At 40.4% G+C, this 17,224-nt stretch overlaps 1 protein-coding gene and 1 long non-coding RNA gene across 7 annotated transcripts; both read right to left on the bottom strand.

Moving 5' to 3' along the window:
- Positions 1-218: 218 nt before the first annotated feature.
- LOC135346969 (NACHT, LRR and PYD domains-containing protein 3-like) lies at positions 219-15,594 on the bottom strand. Of its 6 annotated transcripts, none has more exons than XM_064544748.1 (11): positions 14,869-15,566; positions 14,603-14,707; positions 14,257-14,378; positions 14,000-14,070; positions 3,846-6,471; positions 3,715-3,789; positions 3,585-3,665; positions 3,292-3,526; positions 3,158-3,244; positions 2,594-2,936; positions 219-2,322 (listed from the first exon to the last, which is right to left on the bottom strand). In XM_064544748.1, exons 4-11 carry the CDS (start codon positions 14,047-14,049, stop codon positions 2,316-2,318), a joined length of 3,504 nt encoding a protein of 1,167 aa, XP_064400818.1. In that variant the 5' UTR covers positions 14,050-14,070; positions 14,257-14,378; positions 14,603-14,707; positions 14,869-15,566; the 3' UTR covers positions 219-2,315. The 6 variants fall into 6 exon arrangements, with proteins under 6 accessions (XP_064400818.1, XP_064400817.1, XP_064400819.1 ...); XM_064544747.1 differs by lacking the exon at positions 219-2,322 and adding an exon at positions 2,392-2,538 and having other exon boundaries at positions 14,869-15,564; XM_064544749.1 differs by lacking the exons at positions 219-2,322; positions 14,000-14,070; positions 14,257-14,378; positions 14,603-14,707; positions 14,869-15,566 and adding exons at positions 2,392-2,538; positions 12,951-13,117.
- LOC135346972 (uncharacterized) lies at positions 6,487-12,934 on the bottom strand. Its single transcript, XR_010398160.1, has 6 exons — positions 11,893-12,934; positions 11,532-11,697; positions 11,251-11,371; positions 10,947-11,039; positions 8,200-8,786; positions 6,487-8,104 (listed from the first exon to the last, which is right to left on the bottom strand). It is a non-coding gene; the product is annotated as an uncharacterized LOC135346972 (long non-coding RNA).
- Positions 15,595-17,224: the final 1,630 nt, after the last annotated feature.

Here is a 17,224-nt window from a genome sequence, read left to right as displayed (position 1 = left end):
GCGTAACACTAACTGATACAACGGAGTCAGTGTGTGTTTGTTCGTGTAAGCCTGCAGGTGTGGGGATTTGGCTATAATTATATAGCTTCATTTTATACCCTGTAATATCACATTTACATCACTTGTGTAAATCCATATACCCGGTTGTTAACTTGATGGCCTTCCTGATGGCGACGGTTCTCCCCTGAGCTCAGTCGGGATAGTCCGACCATCTGCACTTAGTGGGGAGAATATAATAATACAAACATGCTGGAAATACAGACAATTTTGAAACTACGAAAAGTGGACGTGTACTGTTTATTGTTGGTGCAGATAATTTTTAATAAACAGATTGAGTTGGGGCTTGTTTTTCCCGATAGTAATGCAAAGGTCAAGTGTCTTTATTTCAAGGGTTCAGTGTAGCCACACCCGTCACTCATAAGGGTGTGCTGTATCTTCCTCTTCCTCTCTAAGATGCATGCTCCTCTCCTGGTCCTCCACTGACTTGTGATAGACACAGCCTCATCTGACGACGCAACTGAACAGGGGACAACAATTTTATTTTGTGATTTATTTTATATAAATGTGTGAAAACTCTGTATATACAATTAATGTATCCATCCATGCATGACCACTGCCCCCCCTCCCTCTTCACACAGACTGCTGGAGGTGCTGGGCAGTGGTCAGTTCGGCACGGTTACTAAGGGTGTGTGGCTTCGTGAGGAGAGAGGGAGAGAGATATCGTGTGAAGTGGCCATGAAGACTATGACGGAGGAAACTAGCGAAGAGGACAAGGTGAAGTTCTTACAAAAGGTGGCCATTATGGGTCAGTTCAAGCAGGCTAACATTCTGCGAATACAAGGAATTATAATGGATGGTGATATGGTATGGTGATAATCACTGCATGTGTATTACGTGATTACTTAATTTCCTCCAAAGTTGAAACTGGTTGTTGATCTGTAGAAACACATAATTATTATCATTAAATTACTCACTATAAGCATTTCAATAAATTGAGAGGTTCCACTCTTTATTTATGTACCTGTATCGCTCACACACACACACCATACACTCAGTGTTGACAGTGGTGATCTGCCGCTGTATCAACTGAAACGGCTGCACATGAGTTTCACCTGACAAGTGGTAAGTGGGTTGGGTTATCTCTCCTTGAAAGTAGTGCAGTGTGTACATGCATCTGTACTACTTCCATGCCACTTATTACTTTCAGATTGCTGACTTTGGACTGTCTCGAAACCTTCAGAATGAGGAGTACTATCGTTCCCACGGAGGGAAAGTCTCCTATCAAGTGGACGGCCCCTGAGGCTATATCAACTATCGCAAGTACTCGTCTGCTAGTGATGTCTGGAGCTACGGCTGTGTGCTCTACGAGATGTGGACACTGGGGGAGAAGCCGTTCTCTTATCTTACTAACGCTGAGGTATGTATATATAGTGCAACACAATTAATTCTATATTCATATGGAGTTACAGTGGCGTAGGAAGGGGGCTCCGGGGCTACATAGAGCCCCCCCTCATCATTCTAAGCTATTAAGTAGAGATAGCTTATCAAGCTGCACTATGTAGATAGACGTACTTTTTTTGCATACAAAAAAAACTAGAGTCCCCCCCATTGAGAAATTGCGCCACTGAGTTAATTAAAGGCACAAACATCAATAATTATTATGATCATTTAACATTTCTGGATTCTATAATTATGGTAAACATCTTATACTGATTGCAATTAGCTAAGTAGCTATATATTGCAGACAATATAGAAGCAGTGACCAGTGTTAAGGGGCTGCCCCCACCCCTTGGTTGCCCCAGGCCCTATCTACAGCATCATGATCGACTGCTAGTACGTTCAATCTATCAAAAGATCAAGACGTTTAATCATCTGTACATGTTGCATTATAGAGACGATGAGTCTAGATCTTACGTTACAAATACTACAGTTTGGTCCATGAAATTGTCCATAAAATCCTATGTATATAATTATAATATTAGGGACAATAATTATTTTGAATGATCCTTTAAAAATATATCCAAAGAACATTTTTATTGGAAGGCCATGATGACGAAGTTTGCATTAATTCCCCCTATAACTGCAGGCATCCTGATCCCGAGTGCAGACCAGTAGCATGTGATCTAGTGACCAAATTACTGCGACCAGACTTCATCTTCCTAAAGTGGCAGGTCAGTGATACTAGCCTCTACCATGAAGAGGCTCAAACCCTCGGCACAGCTCTAGAGAATGGTAACTGTCAACATATGGACTTACATGCAGAGGAGGTACTGTGAAGGACCACAAGCAGGCGCAAGGAGAAAGAAGAACTGGATTCAAACACTGTATATAACACCAACATTAATATTTCATTAATATTTCCTTAAAGATGTTATATTCATATAATGCTGTGCTTCATTCAGTGAAGCTTTAAGGTGTTCAGCATGCTAATCATGATTGCATTAAGCAAAATAAAATTATGATTATGAAATGATGGATAACACTTTAATTGTATATATAGGGAGTTAAATGGATCTCCTGTTGCATATCACATGTTTCCTGTATGTTGCACGATGAATTGATAAATAATTAGTACAACCATTGGTTCACTTACTTAGCTGCTGACTGACAAATGTCATATGCCAATGCTTCCTTTCCTATTCTCAACAAAATCATCACCAGAGCTCTGTAAGTAGCGGCCCCTGGATTATGCTGTCTCCACAGTCTCAAGGCCTTGTCCATCGCAGTTTGAATGTCATATTGCAATGATAAGGATCTAACAGTTTGATGTTCAGCAGGGTTCAGTCCCAGTTGTACAGGGTAGGTCTCCACATTGTCGAAGTGAGCTGCCAGAACAATCATGTCAGTCTCTTTAATTTCAGTGTCAAGTTGAGAGTCAGTCACTTTTGTACGCTCCTTCAATTCCTCAATGGTCACAGTCCTCGGTCCACCAGCTCCTGGGAGAAGGAAAGAGGTGCGGTTAATGAGGCAGAAACTCCGACATTGATAAAATTGTTTGACATAATTACATGCTCTCTATATATAAATACAAACCCATGCATGCATACATGCATAGAACACTACAAATTCAATGATCGAGCATAAGCTCAAAAATTATATTAATGCGGTTTACTGTATAATTATAATATTGTAATCATGTATAGCTGATCACACATACCTGAGGTTATGGTATGTGGATATGAAGTGTGGACATCTTGTGATGTATCTCCTAATTCAGTGATATCCGATGGTATTTCCGTGTGCGCTATACATAATTATACGTATACCAAACACATGCAGACATATGCTCACCTGTTGTATGTTGGTCTGTTCCGTGTGTAGACTGCAGGGCTGTAGTACAAGTAGCCTCGTCACTAGCTGTGGGGTGGTGCTCTACTGGTGATACCTGAGAGAAGCTCTGTTCATTGATGAGAGTGTCTGGATCAGTGACATCACTAGGAGTGTCTACTGTATCCACAACCTCATCTATTGGGTGATGTTCTACTGGGTCATTATCATCATCATAAAGAAGATTATCCAAATAGATCTACAATAATTATATAATCAGAATAATCAGTGTTAAAAAATAATATTGACACACTCACAGAAGAAGGGCTACACATGTCCATGAAGATGTCAATCATCTCCGACAGTAGCGTATCCCAAGAACGCAAAATATGATTTATCTATAAGTAAAGACTGTAAAAGTTTATGTATTCATCAATATTTACTTACTTCTTCATTTTGTGGAGGTAAACACATTCTCTCCCCCTCATTCAACACTGCTGCTTCCCTTAATTCCTTTGAGGCCTGCATGCATAATTATTAAGATAAACGCAACATATAACCATGAACGATCGAGGTACCTTCAACTGTTCGTTACACATATTTATGAGCCTTATGCTCACAGGATTACCATGGAGAAGAACGCCACTCAGGTCACTGAAATTGAAGTTGTCCAATCTAGGAAACAGCTCTGGTAGACACTCAGTGAGAGCCATCACTCCCACAATGGAGTTGGCCCTGAGATTCAACCAATGTAAATTCTTACATATCACATTATTGGACTTAAGATGGTGGATAAGCATTATGATGTCGGCAGAGGTGAGAGAACAGTTAGAGCAGTCAAGACGTTCCAGTGATTGAAATGCTTGAAGAAACTTTGCCAGCAAAAGAGTTCCAGCAGTTCCTCGGAAATTAGAGCTATGCAAGTCCATCGTTGTTAAACAGTTTGGGTGAAGATTCAACATCTCACAGGTGACTGCGTATTGAGGCTCTGAGTGAAATGAAGTGGTAGGATGGGTATTCCATAAATAAACTTCATTTAATACTAACGGAATGTTTTCCACAACGGAACATAATCCAGGTAAGCCAAGCGTGTTTTTAGAGAGGTATAAAATTCTCAGATCAGGACAGTGAGAGGCAATGGACTGTAAGAGGGTTGTTAGTAGAGCTCCATTGACGTCAGCATCCTCAGTGAGGGTGTTGGAGAGCTCCAGGTCCTTCAGGTTAATAAGAGTACCATACTGTACAGCTGTCTCTAATGACTGTATACCAGACACTCCAAGAAGGTTGTGAGATAAGTGCAGTTGTGTCAGGCTAGTGCAAGATGTGTGCATGAATGACGACATAATGTTAGAGAAGTTACTTCCACACAACAATAGGTAATCTAAAGCTGTAAAGGCAACTGATGCTCTCTTGAATAGATCAGCAACACCTTCTTCAGACAATTTAATCTCCTTGAAAATTACGCTTCGAACTTGCAGTTTACCATTTGCATTACATAGTATATCAGTTAGTTCCTTCAACAGCTTATCGTCGATTACAAAATCATGTATTTCGATAACCATATCATCAAATTGTGCAGCATGACGAAGAACATATAACCTAGCTACACAATGTATGCGACTATCAAATTTCCTCTGCTCAAAGGGAATGAAATCATTGTCTAAAATATTATTGTTTAGACTAAGTTTTTCTCGACACATTTTACAAACTTTTGTTGAAAACTTAGGATCTGAAGCTTCGAAAGCCACAAGACATAAAAGCAACTTTCTGAACTCTTTAACCATCAGAAACAGAAATTTATCCATCAAACTATCATCCAAACGGATCACCTTATCACTACAACTACTAGCAAGACCAAACATAAATCTCCACACCGTATCAAACCGGCGACTCATAGCGTGAGCCTCAACAACCTTCAGTTTCTCCTCATTGGGTAGAGTAGCAAGATGGAGGGCAGCCAAGAACTCCTGGATGGTCAGGTGAGCGAAATGAAAAGACAGACCATGGCCAACAAGTAGAAGTGATCGTGCAGACTGCAACAAACCAAAGCAATGCAACTTGTCACCAACTTCGGGCAAGTGGGAGGACAATTCAGCTTCTGAGAAAACCAGCTGATCTAATAATAAGCACTTGTAGGCAAACTCACAGATCAACCAAAATGTGTCTTGTAGATCTGTTGGAATCTTGTCAAAGCTACTTAGAGATAGACAATCAGATAACTTCTTTTTGGCATTGCGAAAGATAATGCTAAGAACAATTTGAGTGTACAGCTCAGTTAGCGTACGAGGAAGCTCTTGGTCTAAAGTGTGCCACAAGTTACAAACAATGGCACAATTGAGGGGCACAGAACACACACTCTGAATGACTGGGTTGTTCTCAAGCTGCTCGATAAGAGAAGAAGCTTTCTCTTGGAATTGCTCAAACTCTGATACTATGTACTGTCTTATATTATCTTCATTGAAGCCAACTACTTCGATTAAACGGTCCACAGAAGGAAGGTCGTGAAGAGGAGCTGAAGCAGAAGGTCGTGAGGTGAGGAGAACAGAAGCAAATGGAAGAACATCACCAAATAGAAGGTCATACAGAAAGGATATTTTGGAACGATTTTCTACACTGAGTTCGTCCCAGCCATCAGCTAAGATGAGGACACCGTCTCCCTCTCTCTCCTCCAACTCTTCTATAACAGATGCTCGGATTTTCTTACTGGAGTGGAGAAGTTTGAACAGTTTAGCAAGACTTGTGGCAGAGGACACTCGATTTTCTCTCAGTGGAAATAACAAAACACAGTCGAATCGTGTCAGGATCTTGCCCTCTGCCCACCCTTCAGCAAGCATGGTACACAGTGTGGTTTTACCAATCCCAGCATTGCCTTCAACGATGAGCTTCTTGACTGGTTTCCTACCTTCTTCGACTTTGAATAGGTTGTCATGGAGAATTGGAGTACGTTTGACCTTATCATCAGGTGTACCATGTTGTGGTAAGCCGGCTCTAAATCCTTCTTCTTTTTCAGCCTCCACTAACTGCAAGTTGATGAGCCTGTCCCCTCTAACAGGTGGCCATTGTTCTTCACGATTCAAGAGTCTTTCTTCGTATTTCCGGCGAATGCTGGCAATGAATCTATCCATTCTAATTCTATGCTTGAATTTCTGTTTATACAACAATGTTTGTATGGATTTTTGAAGTTCTGAAAATCGGGTTGCAAACCTAGCAGAGGATAGAATATTGAAATTTGATTATGATATTTATATGACTAACACTCTAGACTATGCACGTCTACATAATCACTATTACTATAATTATACTGCTATTCTTACTATATAGTACAGCTATTATATATCCGGTCCAGTAAATTACACGTCGTCAAGTGCCTCAGGAAATTAGATTCGTTCAGTTAAACGCTAACACAAGAAAAACGCATGCGCGTGCATGGTTGAAGGCCTCTGGCTGAGCATATAATTATATATAGCAACATAAGTAAAAACAAAGCAGAAGACGGTTGCCAGTTGCTGCAAGATATGTATTGAGTGTGTTTCTGTCAAATGGAGAAGCCTGGGCAATGGTCGGCAGAGGATAGCCAGCTCTAAATGACCTTCTGACTGATGAATTGTACTCTTTTTATGATGAAACAACACAAACCAACTCTGCTGAGGTGAATGAGCTGCTACGATTGAAGGATAAGACCAAGAATCTCAATACTGCAAGAACGGCAAGCATGCACAGTTGTAAACCGTTTTGAGTAGTGTATATATAGAGGGTCTAGCCAGAAATTTTACACAATTCACTCAATAAATCTAAATAGAGTGTTGCGGCTATTCTTAGCACTCTAGAAAATGGAGAGAGCTATATATACCGTAATTTATCGGACACTTCTAGTTACCCCGGACATTCTTTTGGGAAATTTTTGTTGTTCTAATACAACGGACACTCCAGTACTTTAATATTATACTAAATATCCGGACAATACCTTGAAAAGTTGAGTTACCATTCATAGACGGCAAGTAAGACTTAGAGTGCTGCAGTTAGATAGCTTTGAGTAGCTAGTTTTAGATAGCTATAGTGCAACTATTCAGTCGTACCCTATAGCTGTTCTATTAAACTTAGCTAGCTCGCATGCAGCTGCTTGCTTGTTCTTATTATTCCGGACACTTCGCATGCTGTATTAAAATCTGTTCCAATTATATCCGGACAATTTCCAAAATAATTATTTTTGCTGTCCGATAAATTAGAAGATATACGGTACCGGGTATATGTACCGTGCAGCTTGAGAACGATGTTAGGATACTTGGACAGCTATAGGTTTCTAAGAGAAGCCCTTCAGTATTTTGCATGAACGAATCTGAGAAAATTGATAATTTTAGCCTCGATCCCAGGCCGCACTTCAGTGGAGCCGAGGCTACTAATTATTAGCTTTATAGTATATTATCTGCATTCATGCATGCATGTAGATATACATACATATGTACAGACAAATTAAAGCTATAGATTTGAGGGAGTACGGTAAAGGCCAAAAGAGCCCATGCATGCCCTGAGGACAAAAAAAGTTACTTTGGGAAAGAAAAATGCTCGACGACCCATGGCAGTCTACTCCGACAAAGATAAATAGTGTATACAAATGGGCGCGGGCATGCGTAGAAACTATTTCCGCTGCACTTACTCAACATGCATAGATGCGCCTGATATTTGACATAACTATAATTATAGCTATATCAATATCTACTATACAGGTATGTCACAGTGTATGTGTATATATATATAGTCCAGTTAGCAAATCATTCTGTGTGATCGTAATGCTGTCTTTATTCTCTTCAGACCACTGAAAGACCTCTCTGCTGAGCAGCTGAGTGACAGGCAGAGTGCACAATAATTATACTATCACGAAAAAAATCTGTATTGAAACCATTGTTTAATTATTGTTTTGTTTTTGTCTTCTACCTGGTATTTAGAGTGTGATCAAGTTTCTGCTGGTGATGTTGGCTGAATATATAGACACTGACAGTGAGAAAGAACAACCTTCTCTGATGCAGGCTCTTGACTTGTACTATTGATTTTTGTAGCATGTAGCTTTAATTGATCAACCGCGGATGACACAAATTTGCCTAATTACGGAAAAAGCTGGTAACCGCCGCGGATGACACATATTTGTTTCAACCGTGCACATTGCTCTACTCTTATTTAATTTGTGGTAAGCTACAACCTCTGAGCTCCACATCTTTGCAAGGCTTCTCTCGAAGGTCAACAGAAGCCATACCGAGTCCGATCACCATAGGTTAGCAATCAAAAATTTACTTAAAATTTCGTGTGAAATTTGTATTTATCAATATCAATCTCAAAAAAGTGAACATACATTATAATAATTACAATTACAATTAATTCTATGGTATACAACAATGACAAAGAGGCCTCTGTACATAGGGGATGAGGTATCCTGGATAGTAGTGATAGTGAGTGGGACTTCTCAGAACCATAAGATGGTGGTGGTACCATGGCAGATAGCAGTGCATGACGATTGTTTCACAGATCTGCATGTAGGAAGAAGAGTATTACCAACCAAGCAGATCACCTCTAGAATCAATGGTTCTTACACACAAGTAGCACAGAACCTGCGAACACCAGCCAACAAGCCAGCCATAAAGAATTGAATTTTAAATGTAACCTTTGGGGTGGTGCCTAAAAGATCAAAAGATTATCATGCAATCAATACACATACTAAATTGAATAATAACATTCAGCCATATACCGTATATCTTCTGACAGCAAAAAATAATTCTTTTGGAAATTGTCCGGGTATAATTGGAACAGACTTTTATAGAGCATGCGAAGTGTCCGGAATAATTAGAACAAGCAAGCAGCTGCATGCGAGCTAGCTAAGTTTAATAGAACAAGGTACGACTGAATAGTTGCACTAGCTAGCTATCTAAAACTAGCTACTCAAAGCTATTGAACTGCAGCACTCTAAGTCTTACTTGCCGTCTATGAATGGTAACTCAACTTTTCAAGGTATTGTCCGGATACTTAGAACAAATGTAATATTAAAGTATATGGAGTGTCCGTTGTATTAGAACAACGAAAATTGCCCAAAAGAGTGTCCGGGGTAATTAGAAGTGTCCGATAAATTAGAAGATATACGGTAATTACATAATTATAATTGAATTGCTATAACAGACAGCACACTGGGTATAGATACATGTAACACAGCACTAACTCACAAGCCAATAAACCTAAAGAAGTATACTGAGAATGGCCATACACAAAGTACAGTACATCTCATATGAGGGTGACAAAAAATTATGAATCATGCAACCTTATGTACAGGCTCCCACAAGCAAACTTACATGCAATGGCACTCATAGGCACATATAAAGTAATTGTGATCCTACAACAAACTGAGAGTTCATAAAAAGATTCAACTTTGGGCAGAGAATTACAATGCATAACAGGCAAACACACAACCAAACTAATCACACAAGCCAACTAATGACAAATTGTGACCTAATCCTAGCTGGGGAGCATAACACAACCAACAAGCCTATTATGTTGGGAAGAAAATGTCCTTACACAAGTAAACAGTACACTCATAAACCCAACAAGCCTTTGCTTTCCCCTGAAAAGGTCAGAACATTATTATGCCTCGGTGCGCATGCGCAAGCGAGGTATACGGTAGTGTGTTTGTGTGTCTGTGTGTCTGTGTGTGTAGACTGCTACAGCTGCTCAAGGATGAATCAAGTGCAAGTAAGAGTTTCTATAGGCTTCTAGTCATGTTTACTTGGATTTTAATTCGTGGATTTGCAAAATAATGCTTCGTTCTCGAGTTATGCCTAGTTTTGCTTACTTGGAATGCCATTGCAGCCTTTTCAGAAGAGCACGTAGCCAAACTTGTTTACCGAGTGTTACTACTCTACTTAGTAGTTAGCTCTGCACTAGAACGCTAGCTATTGGTAGCTGCAAGAGTGAGGAAGAGAGCTGCAAGGCTCTGTTGATGGCAGCCATTAATTTTAGACTTGAACTTTTGGCATCGATCGTTTTTAACAACAATCATGGTCGATCATTACCCACTCTTTGAGTCTGCATGGCAGCAAAATAATTATTGCAAAAATGTTCATCAGTATAAAAGCTATTAGTAGCTTCATGTTATGTATAGCTTTGGCATCTCCACCGAGGCATCAGCACCTGTGGTGCTTTCATTATGCAATCAACCTCTGTACATGTGTACATGAGCCTAATAATGAGTAGGAGCCTAATTGACCTTGGAAGCAAACAGGAACTTCACACAAGCTTACTATAGGCATAAGAATTAACTTTTGGCAGCACTGATAATGTAAATTGTTAGCATGGTATAAAGTATCATGCCACAAGCACACACGGCACGGGCGGGCACGCACACACACACACACACATGCACACATACATGCACACACACACACAAACACGTGGGCACCAATAGTGAATACACACACGTGCGCACACCAATACACACACACACAGATACACACAAGCGCGCACGTGTGCACAGATACACACACACACGCGCGCAGGCAGCCACACACACACGTACACCCGCGCAGGCACACATACAGACACACACACACACATACACTCGCGCGGGCACACATATACAGACACACGCACACGCACATAAAGATACACACACAAGTGCACACACGCACACAAACACCACTTACGGTAAGCAGTTCCACTCCTGGCCTGCCTATGGACTCGCACCATCTCAACCAATCTGTTGGCCCAAACTTTCCGGTGTCCAGCATTCTTCACAGCTGATAACAGAATACATTGTGGATGAGACCAACAGATAGCTAAGCAAATCAATGATAACCCCTTTACATTGCAACACTGCTGAGCGTACATATAGGCTTCTGTATTTTAAACTCGGGCTTCAACACACTGCTGGAGCCAGTATACTTTACAAGCTACGTAGGTAAGCGTATAGTATTATCAGCTAGCTAATAATACGCACACAAAGCTTACCTCTAAAGTAATCTCTCGCTCTGTCCTTGGCTGGTTGACTGTTCGACTGTTCAGATAGAACTACAAGGTAGCTTGAAGAGAACTGTTACTGTTACTAAGGGGTGCATCTTTCTTTGCCACACTGAAACAAATAAATTGAATATCAAACACTGTACACTACACTCTAAAAACAGGCTCTAAACTAACTCAGCTTCTACACAAGTATATACTTTACACACTCATAAGCTATCTAGGCAAGTACTAGCTACATAATGCTTGCTATATACGCACACAAAGCTTACCTCTGAAGTGATCCCTTGCTCTGGCCTTGGCTGGTTGACTGTTTCGTTGGAAACCAGGAGATCCTGACACAGTAACTACTGTAGACTATTTTGCTACGAAGTTGAATAAAGAAAACTGTCACTGTTTCCAAGTTATGCATCTTTCTTTGCATGCAAGAGGCGAATGCTGAAAAAGAGATAATAATTGAATATCAAATGTTGTAGACTACACTCTAAAAACAGGCTCTAAACTAACTAAGCTACTCTTCCAGTATATTTCACACACTCAGAGGCTATCTAGGTAGGTGGACAAGCATATTAAATCAGGCTTATAAAGGCTGAACTAGGAAAATGATGATCGCTATACACACACAGAGCTTACTTGTGAAATGATCCTTCGCTGGGGCCGGGGCCTTGGCTGGTATACTCCTCCGTTCGAAACTTAGAGATCCTGGCAGAGTAGCTATTCTAGACTAGTTTGCAACAAAGTTGCCTGCAGAAAACTGCTACTGCTTCTTAGCTACGCATCTTTCTGATAATGAAAGTAGTTTATTTTTTCTAACTGTCCACATTATAATTTTGAAAAAAATTTAATTAGATTTTGGTTCCGCGGTGGGCGGTACTACGTATGAAATCATAACCGCGGCTATTCGGTTAATAAGTCACAGTACGCATGCCCAGGAAACTTATTATCTGAAGGTGTGGTCTGACTCTCCAATCAGTATAAAAACTCTTCTGCGAGCTCTAGCTAGCTCCGTAGTGCAAGCTCAGGCTCAGCTCCCAGCTATCCAGTAAGTTGCAGTAATTAATGTTAAGCTTAGAGGGGTGCTTGAGCACCCTGAGCCCTTAGCTGGATACGCCACTGGGCAGTATAGATGTATGAGCTTCTTCTCAGTTGATTTTGATCAGTCACTTATATATAGTGAAGAAGAATGCTGTCTTCAATGCTTCCCAATAATTATAGCACTAGCAGCTATACACTGCACGTATAGATGTCTTGCCAGACAATAACTCGTCTTCATGAATTTTGCGGAAGTGGTTCAAAGAAAAGGGTGTGGTTTCCTGTGTTGCGGTTCGGTGACCACGGGGGTGTAGTTACAGCATTTATGCAAACCAGCAAGGCAGTCACATTAACTACATTCCTCTTTGGGACTTGATAGTCACCTGGCCGTCCCATTCCCAAAAGAAAGGGCGTGGTTTCCAGTGTTAAGCGAAAATTTGCAAAATTTCCTGCTATAGCTATATATACGGTACGCAGTGCAGAAAAACAAATGCTTGATACACTTGAAACCCGTCATCTAGGGCTGAACGCAACTTTTGTTGTTCTAAAGATGCGTCACTCAGAAGTGGAATTAAATTTTTGTGGCATTGTAATTACCTCAATTACGGAAGACTATACATAATCAAGATAATATCTTGTAATACATAATTAATACTTACAACTCACAACTTGCAGAGTGAGGGTTTCAATGTGATACCTTGTATAGCGAGAGCTTGTATTCTAATCGTTCTAAGGGCTCGTGACAGTATTATGTAATACAGGAAGTATCCAAACCTCTTTAGTAAATAAATGTGGTCTGGCCAAATATAGATTATTGTGACCACAGCACAGGAAACTCAATACGATAGCCATGCAGCTAAAAATTAATTTAAATGGCCATGAAAATGCAACATTTAGAGTCTAATATCCAGGCGGTATGTTAAAACCGAACAAATAGACAATTATAATATATATAGTCTATTTGTTCGGTGAATGTGTTTGTTTTAATATAGCAGTTTCGGTTCCATAAAAGTTATATACGATGGCATGCAATACGGTAGTCTACAATGTCATGTATAGTCTATATAAGTTACGTCAAGAGTATAAGTAAGAGTGTTGAACTGCTAGTAACAGCATTTGCCTGCTCCTGCGTCATCACTTAATAGTAATCAGCTAATTTGCTATGTTAGCAACACTTCTCAGAAACCGCACATGCTGTGATTGCGCAGTTCAGTGCTACAAACCACAGACCACAGTTTACTTAACAGCACTCATTAATTGAATAGTGACGACATGCAGTGATGACGCATGTCAAGGCAAATGCGGTTCCATGATTACTACAGCAGTTCAACACTCTTACCTTATCTACTCTTGGTTACGTGCTATAGTGGTGCAGTATTTTTCCCCCTAACAGCTGCATGATGACTAATATATGGAAGGGTATTAGAGACAAAGTTCCCAGCTTTAGTCCTGGTAATTGTCCTGGTAAAATAATGTCTCGATAATTGTCCTGGTAGAGCGTCGGCAATTAATGCTCCAAGTTATTCCTATGGACTATGTATAGTTCTTGGCAATGAACTGACCTTCAGTTTCTGCATTTAATGTGATTCTATACATGCATGCATATAAGGAGGCGAGGACCAATTCCACGATGCATTAATTTTTGTTTATCAAATCGATTGTCTTGCTGGATGACCTCCAGCTGGTGTTAAGGAATGCCCAAACTGACCCCAAACTGTATTGGTTTTGTGAGTGTCTTGAGCTCCTTGTCCAGAACATTGAGAGTCAACTCTATAGGGACTGCATGAATGGGAGGAGGAATGATTAGTATACTAACGGCAGTATGGCAATGGGACCTTGTAAGGTGTTTAATGCATTATAAGTGTTAGAGAGTAAAAAAATTATGAACGGAGTCTGTGTGTGTTTGTCCGTGCAAGCCAGGTGTGGGGATTTAGCATTATACCCCGTGATATTTGAAACACCCACATTTTCTGTAAAATCCAATTCATAAATACCCGCCGGTTATCGAACTTGATGGCCTTCCTGATGGAAACTGCTCAGTGCTACCCTGCATGAGCTCAGTCAGGATAGTCTGACTGACGATGCATCTGCACACAGTGGGGAGAATACAAACATGCATGCATGCTGGAAATTCCGGCTATAATAAATTATACATGAAACTACGAAAAGTGGATGTGTACTATATTTATTGTTGGTATAGATGTTTTAACAGATTGAGTTGGGGCTTGTTTTTCCCGATAATATTATTGTAGTAATGCAGAGCCTGAGGTGTCTTTATTTCAAGGGTGGTCAGTGTAGCCACATCCCTCACCCGTAATGGCGTGCTGTATCTTCCTGTTCCTCTCTAGGATGCTCCTCTCCTGGTCCTCCACTGACTTGCGATAGAGTTACTCACCACACAATCTGACGACGGCAACTAAACAGGGGACACTTGCAAAAATTTTTTAGCAAGATAATTTTTAATTGGACCACTGAGGATTACATAATTTGTGCTGCTCACAACCTCACTCGCAGGAAGATTATACTCAAGCTACAAGGCTAGATTAGATATTGATCATCATCTAAAGATAGACTCACCATTCTTTTAGCCTGCATGCACTCAGTATAGGCAGGTCCAGCAAAAGTAAAAGGAGGGGCTGGTGTTTTATTCATTTCCCTTGCTATGATTTTCACATCTCACACACAACTTGCCTCTCAAATTGATAACATCAAGAACTTCATTGAGTCACAATGACAGTGATGATGATCACCTCTAATGTCACTAACCCAGCTAGTTCTATACTGTGATGATGAACACAAGTACGACGTACAGCAAGCATCGATGGAGCAACCGTTTCTGCAACAATGCAGCCATTGTCTGAGTCTACCATAATGCCATCAGTAACAACGTCAACACTTACAGAAACTGATCTGTATTCATTTGATCTATCGACACCAACTATTTCTCCACACGTAACAGAATGTCCCGATGAGTTTTACTGTAATGGTGTCCAAAATATCCCGTTGTTCATATCGTTATTTTTCATTGCAATAGTTGGTGCAGTGACTGCATTAGTCTGCTGCATCTACTGCAGATGCAGGTTGAAACAAAAGTATCATAGAAGATACACTCTAGTGCAGAGACCCAGAGGTAATGGGCCTGCAGCACCCCCCATTGAGGAGGTAACTATGGATACAACAATAGCCGGAGTGGAGGGGCAACCTCGGAGAGAATGTAATGACAATTATGCAGAGGTGGACAAGCCTGCAAAGAAGAAGATACAGCTGGGTGGGGGAGACAATAATATTATTAGAAAATAAATTATTTGGTACCGTACAACACAGCTTCATTTACAGGGGAAAAGTTGTGTTTGTGCTATTGGGAGCTTTGACTAATGCGAATAGTACTTTTCTCAATATTTTATGGAAGGAATGCATGACCATTTTGCATGACTGTATGGTCCTTTGAGTTTATATGTTCCACTGTAAGCTTTCATGAGATACACACAAAGCATGACATAACTTAAAGCGCACAATTGTTCAGCGGCTTAATTTTGCCTGTTTTCGTGGTTTAGCGGTCCACAAAATGCTTAGCTAACGGAAGACACAATAACATTTAACCAAATAGCGCGAACAAAATGCTTTTAGAGGCCATTCCACAAAATTTGAGTGCCTCGAAAATTTCGTGCTATATATACGGCAGCTACTGTTTTTGCTAGATAGTCATGAATGTTGTGTGTTTGGGACCGGAAAGTGAATGTAACAAAGCATGCTACCACAGCTACTATAAAGAGACTCCCACCAATGCAATACAAGGCACTCACAACATACACGTAATGTGCAATGCCAGGAACTAGGGCAACGACACTAGAAAGCAAACAAAAGAGAAACAACAATACAAAACTGTATTTCATCACTCTGTAGTTCCCCAGCTTAGCGTTGGCTAACTGTCCTGAGAAAACAGATCCCAACAAACCAAACACAACTGGAATAACAAAAAGCCATTTCGGAATTTCAAATTTGACATCAGATCGTGAATGGAACACATGAAACACCGAAATACAAGATATAGTCAATAACATAACCCAGACCAGAACGAGAAATTAAAGGCTCCCTTGGAATAGAACCACCTCACTCTGTACTTGCACCTGCAGCCATTCCTTGATACCAGAGGACTACCTCCATTCGTAGAGTTAGTTTGTCTCATAACAGTCACACACATGTAGGGACAATGGCTAAGTGTGCTGGTATGATGAGGCAATAGTGAAAGTTTAACTTTCTCCCAAATGGTTATAAACTGTTAAGAGTTTAGTTTCAGTATTTCTACAAAATCAATTTATATAGTGGAACTTAACTAAACAGTCATGCGTATAACTGTGAGGGAGTTTTGTACATGCCAAGCTCAAACAATTAGTGTTCATTGACAAACTTTTATCATAATTATATACTGCAATAGTATTGGCTATAATTTTGTAAATTTTCACTCGACATTCATAATTATTGCTCCCCTAACGTACAGAAAATAACAACAGTAGTGAGGGAGATTACGAGCACAACTATGACCAACCGTTCTTTAAACCCGCCACTCAAGAGGAGGAGCTTGTCTCTCAGGTCACAGAACTCAACATTCCGCTGATCCCAGCCAGCAAAGTCAAGTGAGACGACAATCCTTGTACCAATCACATTGTGAAACTTGTTACTAAAACTCAATAGTGGTTGACAATTCAGTTATGATAACTGGACATCTGCATGCTATAAACTGTGAAAGCACTCTCTGTATACAATTAATGTATCTGTCCATGCACTAGCCTCGATCCCAGGCCGAGTTTTCGCTTGTTTGCCTAACCGTTAAAAGCGAAAACTTGGTCTGGGATCGAGGCTCTCCATGCATCTGTAAGGGTTAACCTGTACGGTCAAGCTTATACAATGTATTTGTCCATGCATGCAACTGTTT

This window comes from Halichondria panicea, chromosome 13 (genome assembly GCF_963675165.1).
Source record: "Halichondria panicea chromosome 13, odHalPani1.1, whole genome shotgun sequence".
NCBI classification, from domain to species: domain Eukaryota; kingdom Metazoa; phylum Porifera; class Demospongiae; order Suberitida; family Halichondriidae; genus Halichondria; species Halichondria panicea.
The sequence above is the reverse complement of the archived record's forward strand: the minus strand, read 5'-3'. Positions and strand labels throughout refer to the sequence as shown.

What these genes read in the sequence shown, in the direction of transcription:
- LOC135346969 (XM_064544747.1), bottom strand. Translation starts at nt 14,049, where the DNA reads ATGTTCTGGACAAGGAGCTCAAGACACTCACAAAACCAATACAGTTTG. An exon ending in ACATGTGTAGCCCTTCTTCT is followed by an intron (nt 3,527 to 3,584) that starts GTGAGTGTGTCA and finishes TAATTATTGTAG; the next exon opens with ATCTATTTGGATAATCTTCT. An exon ending in ATTTGTCAGTCAGCAGCTAA is followed by an intron (nt 2,539 to 2,593) that starts GTAAGTGAACCA and finishes TGCAACATACAG; the next exon opens with GAAACATGTGATATGCAACA.